The following is a 22,080-nucleotide window of genomic DNA, read 5'->3' on the forward strand; positions in this document are numbered from 1 at the left end:
ACTGCAAGGAGCGTACTGACCACGGATGTGTTTTTAAAACTGTTAACATCTTTTAACTTCTTTCGCCCCACAATGGATTTGACCTAAGGACCTGGATAACAGAATTAACTGAAATGTGGCAAGTCTCTCTATCACGTTCAGGTCTCTTGGTAGCCAGTGGCAAAAAATTCAATTCAAACGCTGGGTCCCTGACATTTAAAAATTGATTGGCTTACAGAACTGAGAAGATGGGAGTTGAAAATGGGAGGGATGCAGTGGGAGATAGGAATTAAGAGCTACAAAGTATTAGTCATAGAATGGATGGACAATGTCCTACTGTATAGCACAAGGAATTATACTCAATATCCTGTAAGAAACCATAATGGAAAAGAATATTAAAAAAAAGAATATATACAGGGAATTCCCTGGTGGTCCAGTGGTTAGGCGTCTGTGCTTTCACTGCCAAGGGCCTGGGTTTAATCCCTGGTCACGGAACTAAAATCCCACAAGCCACACAGCAAAAAAATAAAAATAAAAAAATTTATATATATATAATATATATTATACATATAATGTATATATACACAAAACTGAATCACCTTGCTGTGCAACAGAAATTAACAACATATTGTAAATCTACTATACTTCAATTTTAGAAAACCACACAAAGAAGAATTTGAACAGTTTTAAAATATGCCTAACAAAATGCCATCAACTGATTTCTCTGACTAATAAAAAAAAAAAATGTTCAAGAGTGGGTCAGGAGTCAAACCTCAGGGACGTTGCCTAATATTAGAATCACAATACATTCTTCTCAAGATCCTAAGGTCTAACCCTCCAGGCAAGAGAAGCAGCCCTTGGCTGCTCAGGGGTTAACCTACCTTAGATGACACTGGTTCCTGTTCTGTTTTCACGTTGGTATTCTGCTCATTGTTTATGTTTAAAAAACTGTGGTGAGACTCATAGGCCAGTTTACAGAGTTCCTTATGTAACATTTATATTGGCTCAAAGTTTAAAATGTCTACCTGTGTCAGATCAAAAAGGGTGATCTGTGGTGAACTCTGAGCCAATGTGACATTGCAACAGTTCTAGAAGCAGGTTTTGCCCACACTTTGAAAGTTTGTCTGACATCGCTGTGCTGTCACTAAAGGCCTATGTGAGCACTTGTCTTTGCTGGCAACACCAAAGAACAATCAAACTACCGCACAATTCCACTCATCTCAAACGCTGGCAAAGTAATGCTCAAAATTTTCCAAGTGAGGCTTCAGCAATATGTGAACAGAGAACCTGCAGATGTTCAAGCTGGATTTAGAAAAGGCAGAAGGACCAGAGATCAAATTCCAACATCCACTGGATAACAGAAAAGGCAAGAGTTCCAGGAAAACATCTATTTCTGCCTTACTGACTACGCCAAAGCCTTTAACTGTGTGGATTACAGCAAACTGTGGAAAATTCTTCAAGAGATGGGAATACTAGGCCACCTTACCTGCCTCATAAGAAATCTGTATGCAGGTCAAGAAGCAACAGTTAGAACTGGACATGGAAACAGACTGGTTCCCAACTGCAAAAGGAGTATGTCAAGGCTGCTGCTGCTGCTGCTAAGTTGCCTCAGTCGTGTCCAGCTCTGTGCGACCCCACAGACAGCACCTCACCAGGCTCCCCCATCCCTGGGATTCTCCAAGCAAGAACACTGGAGTGGGTTGCCATTTCCTTCTCCAATGCATGAAAGTGAAAAGTGAAAATGAAGTCGCTCAGTCGTGTCAGACTCTTAGCGACCCCATCGACTGCAGCCTACCAGGCTCCTCCATCCATGGGATTTTCCAGGCAAGAGTACTGGAGTGGGGTGCCATTGCCTTCTCCTGTCAAGGCTGTATATTGTCAAGTTTATTTAATTTGTATGCAGAGTACATCATGCGAAATGCCAGGCTGGATGAAGGACAAGCTGGAATCAAGACTGCCAGGAGAAATATCAACAACCTTAGATATGCAGATGACACCACCACCCTTATGGCAAAAAGTGAAGAGGAACTAAAGAGCCTCTTGATGAAAGTGAAAGAGAAGAGTGAAAAACCTGGCTTAAAACTCAACTCTCAAAAAATAATGAAGATCATGGCATCTGGTCCCATCACTTCATGGCAAATAGATGGGAAAACAATGGAAACAGGGACAGACTTTATTTTCTTGGGCTCCAAAATCACTGCAGATGGTGACTGTAGCCATGAAATTAAGACGCTTGCTGCTTGGAAGAAAAGCTTTGACCAACCTAGACAGCATATTGAAAAGCAGAAACATTACTTCGCCAACAAAGGTCTGTCTAGTCAAAGCTATGGTTTTTTTTTTTTTAACAGTAGTCACGTATGGATGTGAGAGTTAAACTATAAAGAAAGCTGAACACCAAAGGATTGATGCTTGTGAACTGTGGTGTTGAAGAAGACTCTTGAGAGTCCCTTAGACTGCAAGGAGATCCAACCAGTCAATTCTAAAGGAAATCAGTCCTGAATATTCATTGGAAGGACTGATGCTGAAGCTCCTATCCTTTGGCCACATGATGCAAAGAACTGATTCTTTGGAAAAGATCCTGATGCTGGGAAAGATTGAAGGCAGGAGGAGAAGGGGACAACAGAGGATGAGATGGTTGGGTGGCATCACTGACCCGAAGGACATGAATCTGAGTAAGCTCCAGGAAATGCTGAAGGACAGGGAAGCCTGGAGTGCTGCAGTCCATGGGGTCACAAAGAGTAGGACATGACTGAGTGACTGAACTGAACTGACTGTCTTTGCTGATGGAAAAAAATCCAAAGAGGATTTTCACTGTGTATACACATGGCTGATTCACTTTGTTGTACAGCAGAAACTAACACAACATTCTAAAGCGATTATACGCCAAAAATAAAATTAAGAAAACAGATTCAGCATTTTAAATGCTTCTCGGCTTTCCTCCATCTCCTTTGGGATGGTCTCCCGGGAATGCCCTGCCCTGGGAAAGCGGGAGGATTCTTCACTGACCTGAGACTGTAAGCCTGCTAGGCACAGGCAACCCTCAGGGATGGAGTTGGCTTAAGACACTGGTATGTACTGGAGACTACAGCTTTTTTTTTTTTTTCTTCTTTTCTTTTTTAAGAGAAGTTTTCTTTAAGGATGTTACATTTAACCAGAGATGAAGTTAGGTGAGCTGAGCACTCCAGGCCGAGGATAAAGCCGGGAGTAAAGCCCCTGAGCGGGGATGTGCTTCCCGTTCTGTGAGCAACGAGGCAAGCACTCCACTCAGTGGGAGGATCACCTGGAACAAGGCTGGAGAGGAGGCTGCAGGCAGGACACATGGTGTGGGTTTTGGATTTTACTCTAAATGTCACAGGAAGCGGATGGAAAGCTTTGAGCAGGGAACTAACAGGATCAAGGGTCTTGATAACTGACAGCTGGGTGGAGAAAGGCTGTAGCAAAGTCAGAATCCAGATGTGAAAAGAGAAAGCACTCAGCCTACGGCAGGCGGAGGGAATCTACACAGTAAGAGACTATAGGACAGATGTGAAGCTGCTGAGAATACCCCTGGAAGGGACCCGGGGGGCTGCACCAGCACCTGTGCCACCCAGAGAGGCTGCCACTGGCACCCTGCGTCTACTAGACACAGCCCCCTGGGCCAAGGGAGGAACCATCCTTGCTCCACTTCCACTACAGGAATGGCCGGCAACCACCACACTGAAGAACCCAGAAGCATAAGGTTGCCTTCCTCCTCACCCTGCTCACTCTTGCTCGTGCCTCCAGAGGCAGAGCCCACTGGAAGCCAGCAGCTGTGGGAACCTGGCAAAGTACAGTTCAGACATGCTGGGAGTCTGTGGGGCAGGTTACAAAAGGGCAAGTGGAAGACAAGAAATGACAATTTCCCAGAGTCAGCAGCAGAAGCAGGGAACCCAGTGGGAGGTTCCATAAGGTGCAGGTAAGAATTATCATGGCTTAAACTAGGGCAGAAGTGCTTGGATCAACAAGCTAGGCTAAAGAATCAGGATAATCTAAGGAGTTTGGCCTGAATAAAAAGGATAAAGGATGGTACCCTTTACTGAGACTGGGGACACTGGAGGAGCTCTGTAGTGTATTAGGTGGATTAAAATAAACCAGCAATTGTATCCATGGTCACCTTTAACCCACCTATTATGAATGCCAGTATGAAAGGGATGGAGTTGAACATGCCTATTGGAGTTCAAAGAAAAGGGTGGGACCAGATGGAATTGAAAACCTTCTCCGACAGTGTCCACAAGATTAGATGAGGTCGTGACTGAGGAAAGAGAAGAGGCCCAAGGACTGAGTCCTCAGGCACCAGAACTTCAGGAGGCCTGGAAGAAGAGATCCAGCAAAGAAAGCCCCAAAGGACTCTGTGAGGGAAAGGAAGGAAAACCAGAAGAACACAAACAAGCAAAGCTGAACACAAACAGGCAAATGAGCAAAGCCGGTCTCCAGGAGATGGCAATGATCAGCTGCAGCTGCGTGTGGAGGCAAGTGATCAGTCAACACCCTCTCTCACAAGACTGTTGTCACTCAGTTGCTAAGTCATGTCTGACTCTTTGTGACCCCATGGACTGCAGCACACCAGGCTACCCTGTCCTTCACTATCTCCAGGAGTTTGCTCAGACTCATGTCCGTTGAGTCGGTGATGCCATCCAACCATCTCATTGTCTGTTGTCCCCTTCTCCTCCTGCCCTCAATCTTTCCCAACACTGGGGTCTTTTCCAAGGAGTTTGCTCATAAAACTACAAGAGAGCTGTTGTTTTTTTCCGGGCCAAACCGGAGGGCTGTAGCCCAGGTGGGCAATCCCCACATGGAGGAAAGCGCTGTGCAGAAGCTCGGTTTTCCGAACAGTTTTGTATATTGTCAGAAAACAGGAGACGCGACAGGGCCCTTGAAGGTTTCACGGGAGACCCCGCGGCCGGGAGGGAAGCTCACCTCTGGGGAAGCATCAGCGCGCATCCCGGGAAAGGGGCAGACTTCCCCATCCTGGGGCAGAGTCCTTCACCTCCAGATAACAGGTTCTCTCCCTGAGGAGTCAAAGCACAGGGAAATGACAAGCAATCACGTGACAGGCATATAAAGTCCCAGTGAAGTCAGGAACTAGCCAGAAGGTTCCTCCAACCAGCACAGGTGAGGAGAGTGAGGTGAGAACCCACCAGCAGCGGGCTCTGTCACCGTGGGTGCAGGGGGAGCCGGAGCCCGGGCCCTCTGGGGGCAAGGGGTCAGGGACTTGGGGAGGCGCAGGGGGACAGAGACTCAGGATGGGTGTGGGGGAGGGAGACAGGGACTCGGGGAGGTGGAGGGAAGGGGGACAGGGACTCAGGGAGGGAGAGGGAAGGGGGACAGGGACTCAGGGAGGGAGAGGGAAGGGGGACAAGGAACCGGGGTGGGGGAGGGGAAGGGGGGGACAGGGCCTCGGGGAGGGAGAGGGAAGGGGGACAAGGAACCGGGGTAGGGGAGGGGAAGGGGGACAGGGACTCGGGGTGAAGGGGGAGAGGGACTCGGGGTGGGGGAGAGGGACAGGGACCTGGGGTGGGGGAAGGGAGGGGCCAGCGACCGGAGGGTGGAAGCGGCGGAGAGCAGCAGGTAAAGGAAGAAGAGATGCCGCAGGGCACTGACTTGCGTGACCAGTCCGAGAGACTCGGTGCCCGGAAGGAGCGGTGCGGGCGGCCAAGCGCCGCCTCCGGGGCCGCTTGGCGCGGGACCAGGTCTGCAAGGTCTGAACCGCGCGGCCCAGGCGCAGGCGCAGGCGCAGCCGAGGTCCCCTCCACCCCCAGCTCCCACGCGTCGTCCTTCCCCGCGCGCCCGCCGAAGGCTGGGGCGGGGCCCGCACAGTGTCCGGCCTGCGGGGGTCACGTGGGCCGCGCCGGCCAATCGGCACGCGACTCAGGGCTGAGCCCTGCTGGCTGGGCGTCGGCCGGGCAGTTGGCGTCGGCTGAGTCGGCGCGTCGGGGATTGAGGTTCGGCGTGGGCCGGGAGCCGTGGGCCCGGGACCGGGTGGAGGGCGGGGATGGGGCGGCACTGCCCCGCGGCCCCGCGTCCTGCCCGCCCGCCGCCTACGGCGCCGGATCTCCCCTGTCCCCGCAGGACCGGCCATGGAGCGCGAGGTCCAGCGGGTTCGCGCGGCTTTCGGCTCCGGCCGCTCTCGCCCCTTGACGTTCCGGCGGCGGCAGCTCGAGGCCCTGCGCGTGATGGTGCAGGAGCGCGAGAAGGACATCCTGGCGGCCATCGGCGCGGACCTGAGCAAGGTGCGCCCGGACCTGACCCCACCCCTACCCCCTCTCCCGGGATTGGGTCGTTCGAGCAATTTGCGGGCCGGATTACTGTCTTTCAACTTTGTGGCTGATGGTCGCGCCCGGATTTTCCGCCACGACTTTAGGTTTCAGATCTGTGCACCCGCGAGTTACCCGGGAGGTCCTGGACGATGCTTCCGTGGGTCGGGTGGGGTTTGGGGGGACTCTGAGAGCTCGAGTTTGTAACAAGCCCCCGGATGATACCCCGCTGCCTTATTCTGGAACCATGCTTTCAGTAGCAAGGTTTTGGGAGAGTGTTCAGGGTTTAAATACAGTCCCCTGTATTCTGTAATACTGTTGTTACTATTCTGTTTTGGTTCCCCCCTCCCCCTCTTTATTCTAGGGGTAGCAAAGCCAGAGCAAGGCCTTGCTCTGGCTTTGTGAGGCTCCATCCCTCACTTCCCCCTAAAGATTATTTTGAGGAGTAGAAACAGAAGTGTGGGCTTCCCTGGTGGCTCAGTGGTAAGGAATCCACTTGCAGTGCAGATCAAGATCCGATCCCTGAGTTGAGAAGGTCCCCTGGAGAAGGAAATGGCAACCCACTCCAGGATTCTTACCCGGGAAATCCCATGGACCGTGGGGTCACAAGAGTCGGAAACGACTTAGTGACTGAACACCACCACCACCAGTAGTAACAACAGAGCTATAACATTTACTTATGATGGAGAAGCACTGTGTCACAGAAGGTGGATTTAAGTAGCCTGAAGCAAGATGTCTGAATCGTTCCCTCTACCAGCATTTCTGAGTGTGTATCTTAAGGTTTATGAAAGAAGTACAGGGCTTCCTTTGTGGCTCAGCTGGTAAAGAATCCACCTGCAATGTGGGAGACCTGGGTTCGATTCCTGGGTTGGGAAGATCCCCTGGAGAAGGGAAAGGCTAGCCACTCCAGTATTCTGGCCTAGAGAATTCCTTGGACGATACAGTCCATGGGGTTGCAAAGAGTCAGACATGACTTAAAAAAAAAAAAAGTGAAAGAAGTACAGTAAATTCCTTGCCCTTGAGGGTGTTAAATTTGGTCCAGAAACAAAACATGCCCAAAGTGAAACTACAGTTGCAAGGCAGTGTATTAAGGGTGAAATATTAAGATATGGGTGAAAGCATAATTACTGTGGCTTGTAAAGTGAGATTAGGACACACCATTATTAACTAAGGACCATTTAAGCCTGAGTTTAAATGACTTGGATCAGTAAAGAAGGATTTAGAGAGACTGAATATATTAGGGAGTTAATGAATGCATACTATGGGCTTTAGGTGGCGCTAGTGGTAACCTGCCTGCTGGTGCAGTTAACTTAAGAGAGGCAAGTTCGATCCCTGGGTCAGGAAGATTCCCCTGGAGCAGGGCATGGCAACCCACTCCAGTATTCTTGCCTGGAGAATCCCATGGACAGAGGAACCTGGACTGCAGAGTTGGAGACAACTGAAGTGACTTAGCAGGCATGCACTGTGGGCTTGAAGGGTGCAGAGAAATCTACACAGCAAACCAGCCCATCTGACAGGTGTGCCTAGCCCAACACTTTGGTGTCTTTGTACATCGCTGTATGGTTTGTGGGATCTTAGTTCCTGGGCCAGGGATTGAACCCATGCCCCAGTGGAAGAGCAGAGTCCTAACCACTCGACCACCAGGGGATTCCCTTGCCTGAGTATGTCTTACCCATGAAGGTTAACTGTATCCTCTTGTGACAGAGCGAATTCAACGCATACAGTCAAGAAGTCATTACTGTGCTTGGAGAAATTGATCTCATGCTGGAGAAGCTTCCGGAATGGGCTGCTGCTAAACCAGCTCAGAGGAACCTGCTCACCATGCTGGATGAGGCCTACATCCAGCCAGAGCCCCTGGGGGTCGTACTGATTATCGGAGCTTGGAACTACCCCTTTGCCCTCACCATCCAGCCCCTGATAGGAGCCATCGCTGCAGGTCTGGGGTCAGCTTGCGTCCCCGTGCCATTGTTGCATGTTATGGAGGGTGCCTAGTTACATGCATTTGCTATGGTTGCCTTAGTGTAAGCCAGCAGCGTTATTCTTACTTGTTTAGTGGGCTCCAGAGGTTTGTGTGGCCACTGCTTTCTGGAGCCCTGGAGAGGGAACCTCTGAGGGTGGAGAGGCACACATGACATCCATGTTCCCAGGTGGTTTCAGTCACCACCTCTGGCTTTGGATGAACCAGTCTGTCTGACCAGTTTCTACATTCAGATAAGGGCTGTGGGAGTCATGCTCCGTGGCCCACAGCAAGTGCCAAGGGATTAATTTCTCAGTTCTTCAGGATCCACATCAACAGCTTCATGTTGACAAGGCTCATATTTGTGCAGTAATCCCAGGCCAGACAGGAAAACCCAAGAGTGGAAGTGAGAGCAATGTGGGAAGAGTGGAAGTGAGAGCAATGTGGGAACACTGGAGGCCGTGTAGGGAGGCTGATGGGACCTGGAGGGTAAGAATGGAGGCATCAGCCTCTGGGAAGGAGGCAGTGGGGTGACTCTTGGGCCTGCGGTGAACAAGGCCGAGCATAGACGGAGGAGTGATGCTTAGCCTGTGCTCCACACGTGAGCGCCATCTGGGGGGCTGTTAGTCACTCAGGTACTCGACAATGCTGTCTTGCTTTCTGCTCTGTTTAGGAAATGCTGTGATTATCAAGCCTTCCGAAGTAAGTGAGAATACAGCCAAGCTCTTGGCTAAGCTCCTCCCTCAGTACTTGGACCAGGTGAGAGTGCCCCTCCTTGGCATGCATATCTGTCTGTTGGTTGGGGGGAACAGGTACCTGCTCTTCCCACTGCCATTGTTTGGTGGTCGGGCCTCCATGCCCCATTTCCCTAAGCCTCCCGCAACTGACCTGACAAGAGAAGTGAAGTCCAAGACAAACTGGAATCGTTCAGCTGCTGTGGTTACAGACTGTTCAGGCCCTTGGCCTTATCAGCACCTCTACTTCTCAGAGAGTGTCCCCTGCTGTGTGGTGTTCTGAGTTAATCTGATGTTGGATCTGCTGCCGTCTTAGGTGTATTCGCGTAGTGGGTTGTTTGACGAGGGGCTGGAGCTGAGCCAGGTGCTCCTAGCAAGGTTCAGTTGTATGAGAGCATGTCCAGGCTTAAATGGACAAGTTTGTGGGCTGAAAACCACAGAAAGAAACGGCCTGCTGACCCAGACCTGGCCCTTCACTCTGGGTTAAAGTCCTGGCAGTGAGGAGTGTCAGAAGCTGTGTAGAGAAAACCATCAGGGGTCTGGTGCAAGGCAGAGAATGTTGTGATGCCATTTAGCTCTGTGGGGAGGGGGTCCTCAGGGACTGTCAGAGAGGCAACTATGAGGCCCCCAGCCAGCGGGCATAGGAGCTGGTGGCAATGGGGTAGGGAGCAGCTGGCCCGACCTTGTTGGCCCTCACTGGGTTTCACACATGTTCAGACTCAGACGTCCCTCGGTCTCCCCGTGGTCTAAGCCCGTGCACTGAGCTGAGTTCAGGAAGGACGTCCAGGTGGACGTGCCCAGGGCCTGTCCTGTGCTCACCCACAGCAGCTGCGTCCCTACCACCCTCCCTTCACCCTTCCCCCGGCTCTGCGTGTCCTGGGTGGGATCCCTTCTCTCCTTTGTGGCCTTGTGAGGCTGAGGTGGAAATGCTAGTCTCTCTGGCCAGTTTTGCCACAGGTCGAGATTCTCAGGTGCCATCGGACTCCCCCACCCATCCTCACCAGGGCCGGTCTCCACCTTTTCCTGGTTTTATGGACAGTTAGGTATTTACATTGGACGACAGGATGAAGTCGATGATACTCGCATCTGTCTCTTTCCTTCAGGACCTATACGCCGTCGTCACTGGTGGTGTTGAGGAGACCACGGAGCTTCTGAAGCAGCGATTTGACCACATTCTCTACACGGGAAACACCACTGTTGGAAAAATCGTCATGCAGGCTGCTGCCAAGCATCTGACCCCTGTGACCCTTGAACTGGGAGGGAAGAGCCCGTGCTATGTGGACCGAGACTGTGACTTGGACGTCGCCTGCCGGTGAGTCTGGCTCTCTGGTTTCCTGGATTTTCCCAGCTCAGCCGAGAGCCTGCTGGCATGTCCCCTGTGCCTCCTGGCTCCAAGAGACCTTGCTGAGTCTTGAGGGTTGATGTCCTCCTGAGTTGGGGCCAGAGGGTAGCGTAGAACTTTCACACACTCCCTCTTAGTGCCACAGCCAGAAGTGGTGAATACAAAGCCTTGACATCACACGGCCATCCTTAGGAATGAAAAACAAGTTCTTTCTGTTCTCAAGATAATAGATCAGCCAGGAAATCTTTCTGTCCCACTGGTAGCTGATCCAGAAAGTACAGTAGATAATGCAAAGTCTTTAGACTCCCTACGCTGATCTCCTAAGTTCCTTTATTGATAACCGATACTGCTCATCTTTTAACTGAGAAGAGCATCTTGCATCTGAGAACTAGAAAGTGCAAGGTTTGGAGGTGTCTGTGCTGAATCATTTTGGCTCACAGCAAGTGCTCAGACCCACAGTCCACAGTGCTAGAGCGGCATGGCTCCCCTCCCCTCGGAGAGGCGGTGGAGAGTGGGTAGGGGCATTGGGCAGGGTCAGGTGGGCTCTGTAGGTAGGTGTCAGCCCGAACAGGAGACCCCAGTGCATGGATTTCTGTCAGAGCTCAGGCACAGCTTCCCAGAGCCAGGGGACTCCGTCTTCCCAGACGTCCTCCTAGCCGGAGTTGGGGGAGGGAGGGGGTGTCAGGAAACTGTACTCTGTCCTTTCCTGCTGCAGGCAGGGATGTCTCTGCCTTTAAAGCACTGTTTTTGATGAGCAGGCACAACGCTTTCCCTGCTCCCTAGAATATTCTGCATCAACTAAAAGTGCTACAGAGACGAGTCATTAAAACATTGTTCAGTCAAGATTCATAAGTACGTTTGCGAGCATTGTTGGTAAACAGCACAGTGTGGGTGGTAGGTGCTGGGACTGAATGCGGCTGCTGGTGCTTTTCCCAGACGCATCGCCTGGGGCAAGTTCATGAACTGCGGTCAGACCTGCATCGCCCCCGACTACGTGCTCTGTGAACCGTCCCTCCAGGACCTGATCGTGCGGAAGGTGCAGGAGGCCGTGAAGGTGCGTGTTCACCGCCTCTGGTTGCACGGCTGCCTCAGGGTGCGGGTGAGGTTGGCGGTTTGCGGGCAGCAGCTCCCCATCCCCTCCCCCCTTGAACATTCCAGTAGCAGCTGTGACTGAACTTCCTGGCTAATGAGAAAACATTTTCGGAGAACATTTGCTGAGAGCACAGTGAGGCTGGTGGTATGCACACCAAAAACCATCCAGCTGATTTGTTGATGATAACTCCTAGGTGCAGCACAGGCTTTAGAAAAAACAGTTCAGCTGTGATTCTATGGTCTGGGGAGAAGACTGTCAGGCTTCTGCAGCACAGTCGAGGGCCCCTGACGTGTGGCCACTGCCCATCAAGGTCATCTGATCTTCAGTGTGTAGGCGGTTTAGCAAAGCCAGCTATTTCGTGGAGTGAGTGAATTAACTACTCTTAACGCAGCCCTCAATTTTTGAGGGTGTTTCAAGTGGCAGTCTAGGGTGGGGATCAAGGAAGGCCCCAGGTGAGCCAGGAGAAATGAGGGACTTAGACTGGAGGAAGGATGGGATGGAGCTTTGACAGCTCAGTGATGGCACTGAGTCATGGGCCTCCTGGGTGAAGAAGTTGCTGGAACAACCATGGTTCACTCCCCGGGTGCTGACCGAGCCCTGAGAGTTGGCTCATGGACAATCAGGAGAGACAGTGTGAGCAGCACGGGGCTGAGGATCTTGACGTGGATGTAGTGGTGGGGCTGTGGTGGGGCCGGACAAGGACAGCGTGAGAGGGGCCTTGGCCAGACTCCAGGGAGACACTGCGGCTGGAGAAGTTGTGCTGGGGGTGCGTGGTGACGAGCCAGTTTTCCTGGGAGTGACAGTCCCTGTCTCCCTGGAGGCGTTTCTCCTCTCACTGCCCTGCTAGGCGAGATTTAGGAGAAGTTTCCTGTCCTCCCATCCACAGGAGGTCTGGGGTCTCCAGGTGACACTCAGGTGCAGCCGGCACTGACAGCCACTCCTGTGGCCCCAGTGTGGGGACCTGAGACCCTGTGTTTCCACAGGCTGCCCGGGATGTTCTTACCAGCCAGCTCAAGGTTAATGTGGGGAGTGGACAGTGGTCAGGGGAGATGGAGCGTGCCTATGGGGCTGACTGTGAGCCATTGAGATTGGTTTACCCGGACTGTGCTTTGAGCTTCTGAGTGGTTTCCCAACTGTCTGTGGCTGGTGGAGGTTCCAGGTCAGGAGGAAGCAGCACGAAGCTCGGCAGACTCTTTCTGCGAAGGGCTGCACAGGCTGTGCTCCAGGCTCTGCAGGCCACTACTCAGCTCCTCATGGGAGCGGAGGAGCCAGAGTCGACAGGGATGCACATGGGGCCCTGATACAGGGCATGACTTGCAGTACCCACTCTGCGTCCACCCCAGGAAGGACCCATGCTAACCCCAGAAACTGGGAAATGGGAGACGTGTGTGTGTAAACTCCTGCTGCCCTCAGCCTGACAGAGAGCTTAACCTCACTGCTGTCGAAGTCCTTGGGGGCTGAGGGGGAGGGGGCGCATGGGATTCTGTGAGGGTATAAAGCCAAATCTGGGGACACACGTGAATTTTATAATTATTAAATTAAAACTGGGTCTTTGGTGATGACTAGATACTGTTGTTTGACACAGGAATTTTATGGAGAAAATGTAAAAGAATCTCCCGACTATGAGAGGATCGTCAATCTTCGTCATTTTAAGAGGATACAGAGTCTGCTGGAAGGACAGAAGATAGCTTTTGGTGGGGAGATGGATGAGGCCACACGCTACATAGGTAAGGGGACCCACCTGGTTTGTTCCTCAGAGTCCACGGCATCTCTTCCTGTGTCCTCCCATGTGACTAGGGCAGGCAGAGCCTGAGCCAAGGCCCAGGGGATGCTACCACTTTATGACATTCTCTAACCTCACTCAGTTGTAGTCAAGGTCAGAGAGATCAGGGCAGGAATGCACTTGAGTTAAGAAGTGGTGCGGGTCTGGTCCTTGGGAGGGACCAGACCATCTGTGCTCCCAGGAAGGCCTGTCCAGGGAAGGACACAGGTGTGCAGTGCTGAACACGGTTAGGTAAACACAGGATTTACTCCAGCCTGTCTACCCCCTTGGTGGCACAAGGATCCCTGATGCACATGCCTAGAGACATTGAGTATTTGCTTGGTTCACGCATGCCCTTGGGGCTCATTTCATGAGGTGACACTTGGCGGGGTGGGGGAGCCCTGAGCGCAGCGTGCAGTGAGAGTTGGATGTTTCTGGCTCAGCTGCAGCCTTTTCACCTTTGATTTTCTTTCACAGCCCCAACAATACTCACTGATGTGGATCCTGGCACCAAGGTGATGCAGGAAGAAATTTTTGGGCCAATTCTTCCAATAGTGCCTGTGAAGAATGCAGATGAAGCCATACAGTTCATAAATGAACGTGAAAAGCCCCTGGCTTTCTATGTGTTTTCTCACAACAGTAAGGTAATCTTCACAGCACACGGCGTGCTGTCATGAGCTGCGCTCCTGAACCTTCCCTGCTCTAAAGCAGACGGGGATTATTACGCCTGAGTCCCCACTGAGGCTGTGCTCACAGCTGGCCGTCTCTTCCTTGGGTAATGAGGCCCTGGGGTTATCACTGTAACCTTCCCCTCACTCCCTGGGGGTCAGAGCTCCATATTCGGAGTGACTGTTGACTCACAAACACCTCCCATCTAATTGGGAGACTTCCAGGCACCAGTGTTGGCAGCTCTCCCGCTGTTAACCCTGGGTGCCCGAGGACCCCAAGGCCATGCAGGCGGGGGCTGTGGAGTGGACTGGGGCAGGTCTCTGGCACTGCTTAGGGAGCTGCTGGGAAACCATAGACTTGGGTTTTTCCAGTGATGCAACCTTGTGGTTGGAGGAGTTTCACAGTCCTAGTCAGGCTGGCCACCCACGCCTTGTCACCCCAGGCCTGGCAGCCCTGCCACCACTCTCGAGCCTGTCCATCCACACCTCAGAGGTAACTGGCTGCCGAGGGACAGTAACCTCAAGATGGGCCAGTAGGCCAGGAGCCTCTGAGGAAAAGGGAAAACTCAGAGGAGAATGTGCAGCCAGGCCAGGCTGAGGAGTCTCCAGAGCAGGTGTCCCCTGTGGAGCCTCTGCCCGGCTGTACAGGTGATCATGGGGCCGCTTCCAGAGCTGGCCAAGCTGTTGAGGGGCTGATCTCTGTCCACCATCCAGAGAGACTGAGCGTGCAGGGCTCAGTGAGGGTCAGGTTAGCGGCACACAACAGTCTACAGCTGAAATGATCACAGGCAGTGGAGCACAGAGTGGAAGCTGAGGTCTGTGGCCTGGGTGGAGGGTGGCAGGTCAGGCTCTGTCCCGTGGTCAGTGATGACCTTTGGTACGGAGGACTGGGCTGGTCGGCACCAGGGAAGCAACATTTACCAGTCAAGCGTCACTGCTCATTTGGGTCCCGGGTGAGCCAACCAGCAATCTCCTTCAAAAGTAGGACATTTGAATGGTTTTTGCATGTCATAGAAATGAAATATCTGTAAATCACAGGCTGTAAAGTAGATCATTGCCGAGGTGCAGCCCTGGCTGATCCAGGGTATTCGAAGGAGAGACAGCGTCAGCGATTTATTTAAATATTAATTAGAGATATAAAGAATAATAGAATGAGGATAGCTCAGTAGGAAAATTCAGTGGAGAAAAGAGGCTGAGTAGCTTGGTTTACACGGAAAATCAATATAACCTGTGACACCAGGTTAGCTCTGACCACGGAGGCCGCAGGCGCCCTCTCGAATAGCGGAAGGTGCCCTACCTTAGACACGTTCTCGAGTGGGTCTTAGAAGCCCAGGCAAATAAATGGTCGCAGAGGACCTCCAAGCTCCAGATGGAGACTCAGCCAGAATGTGAAAAGAAAGAATGACATGGGGAGACCAAGCTTTGGTGAGCAAGGCCCGTAGCTTTATTTTCAACAGGGGCTTTTATACCCTAAGTTACACATAGAGGATAATAGGGGATGTGAAATCATGCAAAGTCAGCAGTCTTTGATCCTTATCAAAAACCAGGGTTTCCTTCCTGCAAATTTATTGTATACAAATGGTTTAGATGATTTACATCATCTTCTGGCCAGAAGGCCTATTAACATTTTATGACTCTTGACAAAGACTTATTTTCTCTAAGAGTAATTATTTTAAGGTTTGGTGCCATCCTCTGAAGGTGTTAGATAAAGTTGCATTCCTATAGGGCAGATGTGTAATAGGTTTACAACAAAGGAAAGAATTTATTACCTTAAGGGTCTAAAGTTGCTAACACCAGGGCCACTACTTATTTTTTCTACATACCAACTATATTAATTAATACACATTCAAGATACAATACAGGGGATGTGGAAACTTGGCAGCAAGCATTGGCTCATCAATGAAATCTTTTACTAGTTTTATTCTGACAGTTTCTAACTCTCTGAGAGGCTCTAAGCTATTTGAATATCTTAAGCTTCCCGTGCCTCTCAGGCTGGGAGACTAAACAATCAGGCTGGGAGACTGTAAACAATCAGGCTGGGAGACTGTAAACAATCGTATGCATAAGGCTAGGAGACTGTAAACAGTCAGGCTGGGAGACTGTAAACAATCGTATGCATAGCTGTAGGAGTCCGGGTAAACTTATCAGGCGAGTTAGAGAGCTATCTGAGGGGTTTGGATTTAAACACTCCTAATGCCCAGGAACTTTATTAATTGGAGCTGTAAGTTAACTCTTTGTCAGAGAGAGCGAGATGGTGGTGGGGGACAGCCCCCAGTAAAGTCAGAGGTGAGAGCACAAAGCAATAAAGTAGTCAGACTCTGGTTTTTTGGGGGTAGATGCTCGAGAATATCCAGGGGGACTCCTGAGGCTTGATCCCGCCTTTGCGTATGCCGAGCCTCCTTCCTCATGACCTTTGCCATGATTGGAGTGCCTTTCACCCGCTCCCGGCAGATCATAAAGAAGAAACATTAACAATTCTTAAGACCTGGAATAGAGCCTGAACAGTCCCTGATAAGAGAGGCCCTGGCTGTGGGCTCAGGGGTCGAACAATGGTTTGACGGGTGTTCAGCCACCTCTGCGTTGCTTCCCTGGAGGACTTGATGTGCAGCTGAGAGCCGACCAGTACCGTGCTTGCTGGTGGGGTCTGACCTCGAGGAGGACGTGTCCTGGGCTGGCCGCAGCTGACCCGGGGCCTCTGCTCTTCCCCTCAGCTCATCAAGCGGATGATCGACGGGACGTCCAGTGGTGGTGTCACAGGCAATGACGTCATCATGCACTTCATGCTCAGCTCTCTGCCCTTCGGAGGCGTGGGTGAGGCCCCTCCCAGCCACTGCCCAGAGTCTCCTTCTGGCCCATCCCCACCCTCCACCCTCAGGGGCACTTCCCAGTCTGTAATGGTTTACAGTTTGCTGCTTCCCTGGTCTGCAGTTCTTCATCAGATGCAGGGCATGTCTTGGGCCAAGAATCAGGTCTCAGATGAACTGAGGCTTGCCCTCTGTCCTTTATGAATGAGGTGGTGAGGGACAGGCCATGGGCAAGTGAGGGATGGGCCCATGGACAGGCGGGGGATGGGGCCATGGACAGGGCAGACAGCAGCCGAGGACCTGGATGTCAATTTGCATTTTTAGGGAAAAGGCACAAAAATAGAATACTATGGAAAGTTGTGAGGGAAAATTCAATGACCTCCGAGACATAAACACTTCATATTTTGTAATTGAGACTTTTTCTTTAAAAGGCACACCTTTTGATACATCTTACAGAATCCCCCTGCAGCTTCTGCTGCTGCTGCTACGTCGCTTCAGTCGTGTCCAACTCTGTGCCACCCCATAGACGGCAGCCCACCAGGCTCCCCCGTCCCTGGATTCTCCAGGCAAGAACACTGGAGTGGGTTGCCATTTCCTTCCCCAGTGCATAAAAGTGAAAAGTGAAAGTGAAGTCGCTCAGTCGTGTTCAACTCTTAGCAACCCCAAGGACTGCAGCCCACCAGGGTCCTCCATCTATGGGATTTTCCAGGCAGGAGTAATGGAGTGGGGTGCCATTGCCTTCTCCACCCTGCAGCTTCAGCTTCACCCAAACCTGCCCTGGGCCCTGGTTACCCTAGCCACACACGTGTCTGCCCGGCATACATGACTGAGCAGACAAATGAGCACAGCTCTGAGAGGGCAGAGGTGTCAACCAGCTTGTTAGCACCACCACATGACCTCCCGAGAGCCTGGAGGAAGCGCAGCTCAGCCCTGGGCTCCCAGAGTCAGACCCTCAGGGCCACACTAAGGCCCTACCTGCCCTGTTCCCTCTTGGAAGTGGGGTTGTGGTAGTGTGAGCCTGTCCCAGGAGCACCCGGAGCATGTCCTGGGCCTGGTCCACTGTGCGGGGGCCACTGGGAGGACCTGGAACAAGGCGCTCCCCCCATGCCAATGGGCAGGGGGCCTAGGACCTCCTGGAACACAGCCCTCCAGGCTGGTGGGCAGGGGGCCTGCCTGTGCGCAGGAGGAGCACCGTTACCTACAGCGGCCTGTCTCATCTGCCCTTGACTTCAGGGTCCAGCGGGATGGGAGCATATCACGGAAAACACAGTTTCGATACTTTTTCCCATCAACGTCCCTGTTTATTAAAAACTCTCAAGCGGGAAGGCATGAACCAACTCCGGTACCCTCCCAACAGCCAGTCGAAGGTGGACTGGGCGAAATTTTTCTTGGTGAAGCGGTTCAACAAAGAGAGACTTGGCCTCCTGCTGCTTGCTCTCCTGGGCGTCCTGGCCACTGTGCTCATCAAGGTGGGTCCCCAATGGCTGCCTGGGGTGGCTCTGTCTTGGGAGCGCCTCCGATGTTATTAAATCAGTGCTGTCTCATCCTGTTAACATTCAGCCTAAAACTAAGGGCTAGGGAGCTGTGGCCTGCAGGCAGCCCCTGATTCTCTGAGCATCTCTGGCTGCTTCTGGGCTCCAGCGGCAGAGACTGTCCAGTCCACAGGCCTGTCCTCACAGGAGCCATGAGCTGCCTCTGGTCTGAGGTTAAAGCCCTGGAGAGCTCGCTTGCCGAAGCTGAGCTGCCTAACCCTTGATCCTCTCGCTGTTGGTGCCTTGGGGCCAGCTGGTTCCTGGACGTGCATGGACCTGGTGTGTGGAGGCGGAGGACAGGCCTCTGGTGACAGGCTGCTGCTGGTGGAGGTGGCTTGGCTGTGAGGCTGACTGAAGCGTGTGTCTCTGGTGATTAGTCATCGCAGACATGGACATGCTAGGAGAGCCAATGCCAGGCAGCTTCCCGAGCCAAAGCCAAATTTAACGGGAACAGCTGTGTTCGTGTTTGTGTTTGGTTTAAGTGTTGAGAGGGTGTTGGTAGAGCTGGAGACACCAGCCGCATCTGAATTCATTTGGGTTTCCTCAGAGGTACCAGGCTGTGCTGAGGACAAAGGCCCTGTTGATTTTTCTGGCAGTTCACAGACGTGCCATCCCGTGAGCCAGTCTCAGAACCCACTCTGTGTTGAGAGGAGGTAGGGCCGTTTATTCCTTTCTGTAACTCGGGCCAGCATGGGGTGTGCGCTCTTCCGGTCATGTGTTTTTCTACACTCAGAGGCTCATGTGTTACCAGAAAAAGAATGTGCAATTTATTTGTCTCCAGGCACTTTGGACTTTAGCCTGGAGCAGCAGAGTGTTAAACCTGACAGCCATGGTGCAGTCCAGGGCTGGACTCTAGAGGGTCCGGACGAAGCAACCATCGCTCCCAGAAAACCACAGCCATGTGTGCTCAGCTGCCCCAAGGATGTGCCCGTGGAGCCACTCAGACCTAGCTTCAGAGTCTGAGCAGCATCTCAAAAAGCTCAAAGTCACTTTTTATTTCATTTTTGAATTGTTTTTCTTTCCTTAAAGTTTAACTTCAGCACTTACGTAGCAGACCTGGTGAATCAGAGCTTGCTGTGGGCTCCAGTGCTGTTCTGCATCTTGCTGAGGCCGGTGGCACTGTTTGGTCTCTGGTCCCTGTCTGCCTGTCTTCTCCCAGGTCGTGGGTCCCCAGCCTGACCAGTACCTCCTTGCTTGCAGTGGAGTTGCTCAGCCTGGTGGAGAATCCGGAGGTGCAGGCAAACTGATCCCCACAGGCGTGCCCCCTCTTAGGGGGCAGTGCCCCCTGCCAGATGGGCTGGCAGCGCCACGCAAAGTTCCCAAAAGGGTTTGGCAGGCCTTTGTCGGGTGGGCTCTAGAGATGCATCAGTGTTGTAAAAATGTCTACTTAGCTTGGCCTGGAGATTGATTTAATTATGGCTTTGGGAGAGGCCTCTTCTGAGCCCACAGGGTGCGGGCAGCCCCACCTCTTGCTGTCCTCACTGGGAACCAAGGTGTTCCAATTGTTTTGGAGCCAGTGTGAGACTGGGTAAAGATTTGGGGGCTCTTCTCTCTTTGCTGCTTCTCTACACTTATACCCTCTTTTTATAAAATCACCTTTTACTTTCAGCAAAGGATTCAGTGCCTAAATTGGCCATTTTCTTGCGGAATCTTTGTTGGTGGTCACTGCAAACATTTTTCTGAAATTGCTTTTTTGCGCTTCGTAGCTCTGATTGATTCTAATAATTCAGTTTACTAGGATTAGAATGCATTTGGAGCATTTTAAAATGGGAAGCTGAAAGCCACAGTTATTAGTCTAAGGGGAGCACATTAGAATCTCAGGGTGGGGGCATTTTCCACATCCTTTTTACACAGGGTTCCAGTAAAGGCTAGCCTAAGCTACGGAAAGCATTGCAGGGGTTTTTAAAAGCTGAAGAAAATAAAAGGTTAAAATCGATTGATGTCATCAGGATCTTGAGGATTAAATGCATCCTTTGAACTCTGTGGCTGTGCTTTAAGCCTCAGTGGGTGTTGATGGAATTAATTACTCTCTGGAATTTGAGAAACAGAATCGCTCACCAGTTTTCAGAGTTCACATGGACAGTCCGCTTCCTTCTTACGCCTTATTATGTCTTTGCTCGTTGTCGTGTCTCCTCCATGTTGGACAGAGTACCGTCTCCACCGCCATCCTGTCATCGTTTGTCGGGGAGAGCGTGACCTCTTGTCCTTAGGCGCCTGTAGGCCCTGCTGTCACTGGAGCAGAGGCTTCAGGATGGGGGGTGCTGGTTGGGGTTCTGACCCTGGGCCCATGTTGCAGGGCTGAGGGGTCATAAACTGGTGGTAACCTGGATCCCTTCTCCCCGCCACAGGCTGGATACTACTGATGGACCCCAGCCACCTCCTCATCGTCTCTGCTGAATTATTCTGCTCAGTGGCTAACCAACCAATCATTTTTAAATCGTATCAGAACTTTTAAAGAAGATATGCAAACGCACCATCCTCGCCGTTCACCATTAATAAAACTCACCGCTTCAGCCAAAGTCCCTCACTTACCTACCCCCCTCCCCCGGCCCCCTAGGACTGAGCACGCTCAGTCGGAGAATCTGCATCCCTAGAGCTCTGGGCAGGGACAGGGAGTGCACTGGGTGAGCCCACGTTCCCAGACCTGCTCAGTGACTCTTTACCAGGGACATGGGGCTTGCCACCCCCACCCCCATCTTCAGGCAGCACCCCCTGAAGCCTTCCAGAGACTGTCCTGCACATGTTTCCAGGTCTCAGTCTAGAGAGGTGAGGCGAGATCTCCCAGAGTCCTCGGGGTTCAGGGCACTAGAACTGGGGTGGGGGGGTCCCTGTCCCCGATCCTGGGACCAGGAGGCAGCCCTCCTTTCTCACCACTCTCTGTCCTGTCCTGAGCTCGGTTTGTGATGGTCATTTGTGATGTCCACACGTGGTAAATCCTCGGGCTGCTGGAAGGCAGCTGCCAGTTTGGTGCAAGAATCATCTGTCATTCGTAGACTGTGTGCATCTTACAAAGCCACTGGCCTGTTTCACTGCTATTGTCGTGGTACTCAGACAATACCCACCCTTGATCAGAGGCTGCACATGGCAAGTCAGTGGCTCTTGAGGGACGAATCTTCAAGTTTCCTGCTTCTGTACCACGAGGCTAGTAAGCATCCCCTTGGCCTCCCTTGTGGCTGAGCTAGCTGGTAAAGAATCCGCCTGCAATATGGGAGACCTGGGTGGGGAAGATCCCCTGGAGAAGGGAATGGCTACCCACTCCAGTATTCTGGCCTGGAGAATTCCATGGTCTATATAGTCCATGGGGTCACAAACAGTTGGACACAACTGAGCAACTTTCACTTTCACTTTCGGAAACCTGCAAGGGGCATTGCTGAACAGATTCTGTCCAGAACTTAAGGTGGGGACCAGTTTCTGTCTTGGACAAGAGGCCTTGGGTGTTCACGACTTGCAGCCTGCAAGCCCCAGGGGCTGGTGAGGGGCATCTGGAAGAGGGCTCTCCATGACCAGGACAGCACACTGAAGGGGACCTCCCAAGCACAGTCAGGACCAGACCCAGCACTTCAGCCAAACAGAAGGTCTCAGGAAGAGCCCTGGGGGTCCTCCATGCCCCCACACTCAGTGAGAGAATGTCCCTCACTTCACAGCACATGTGATCCAGCATTGAATGAACCTGCTCCTTGTGGCTGACTGCAGAGCGTTACACCTTCAACACAGAACATGGGGGTCAACAACCAATCACTAGGCTGGCTTAGGACATACCTGCTTACGCTGGGGCTTTATCAGAATAATCAGCCATAAAATATCAGACAATGGAATTTTCATTTGGTATATTGTGCATTTTACTTTCTAATTAAAATTATTTGCTTGTCTACTGGTACTTTCTGCTTCAAAATAATAGATACATTATATTTGATGAAATTGGCATGAATTTTAATAA

At 51.9% G+C, this 22,080-nt stretch overlaps 1 protein-coding gene and 1 long non-coding RNA gene across 9 annotated transcripts in view; one reads left to right on the forward strand and one right to left on the reverse strand.

The window, feature by feature from the left end:
- The window catches only part of LOC123332631, a 53,202-nt gene extending 47,465 nt beyond the window's left edge, over positions 1–5,737 (reverse strand). For all 3 annotated transcript variants that reach the window (XR_006549543.2, XR_006549544.2, XR_006549542.2), the window contains exons 1-2: positions 5,599–5,737; positions 4,915–5,006 (exon numbers count right to left, since the gene is read on the reverse strand). This is a non-coding gene — a long non-coding RNA (uncharacterized LOC123332631). The remainder of the gene's footprint in view (positions 1–4,914; positions 5,007–5,598) is intronic.
- Positions 5,058–22,020, forward strand: ALDH3A2 (aldehyde dehydrogenase 3 family member A2). 6 transcript variants are annotated; one of them, XM_025280490.3, is made up of 12 exons: positions 5,058–5,123; positions 6,067–6,227; positions 7,956–8,187; positions 8,882–8,967; positions 10,046–10,254; positions 11,221–11,338; positions 12,963–13,104; positions 13,617–13,783; positions 16,519–16,618; positions 17,845–18,080; positions 18,691–18,796; positions 20,492–22,020. In XM_025280490.3, exons 2-11 carry the CDS (start codon positions 6,075–6,077, stop codon positions 18,760–18,762), a joined length of 1,515 nt encoding a protein of 504 aa, XP_025136275.3. In that variant the 5' UTR covers positions 5,058–5,123; positions 6,067–6,074; the 3' UTR covers positions 18,763–18,796; positions 20,492–22,020. The 6 variants fall into 6 exon arrangements, with proteins under 6 accessions (XP_025136275.3, XP_025136274.3, XP_025136276.3 ...); XM_025280489.3 differs by lacking the exon at positions 5,058–5,123 and adding an exon at positions 5,799–5,939; XM_025280491.3 differs by lacking the exons at positions 5,058–5,123; positions 20,492–22,020 and adding exons at positions 5,799–5,939; positions 18,925–20,079.
- The last annotated feature ends 60 nt before the right edge of the window (positions 22,021–22,080 follow it).

The sequence above is a fragment of the Bubalus bubalis genome, chromosome 3, assembly GCF_019923935.1.
Source record: "Bubalus bubalis isolate 160015118507 breed Murrah chromosome 3, NDDB_SH_1, whole genome shotgun sequence".
Lineage (NCBI taxonomy): Eukaryota > Metazoa > Chordata > Mammalia > Artiodactyla > Bovidae > Bubalus > Bubalus bubalis.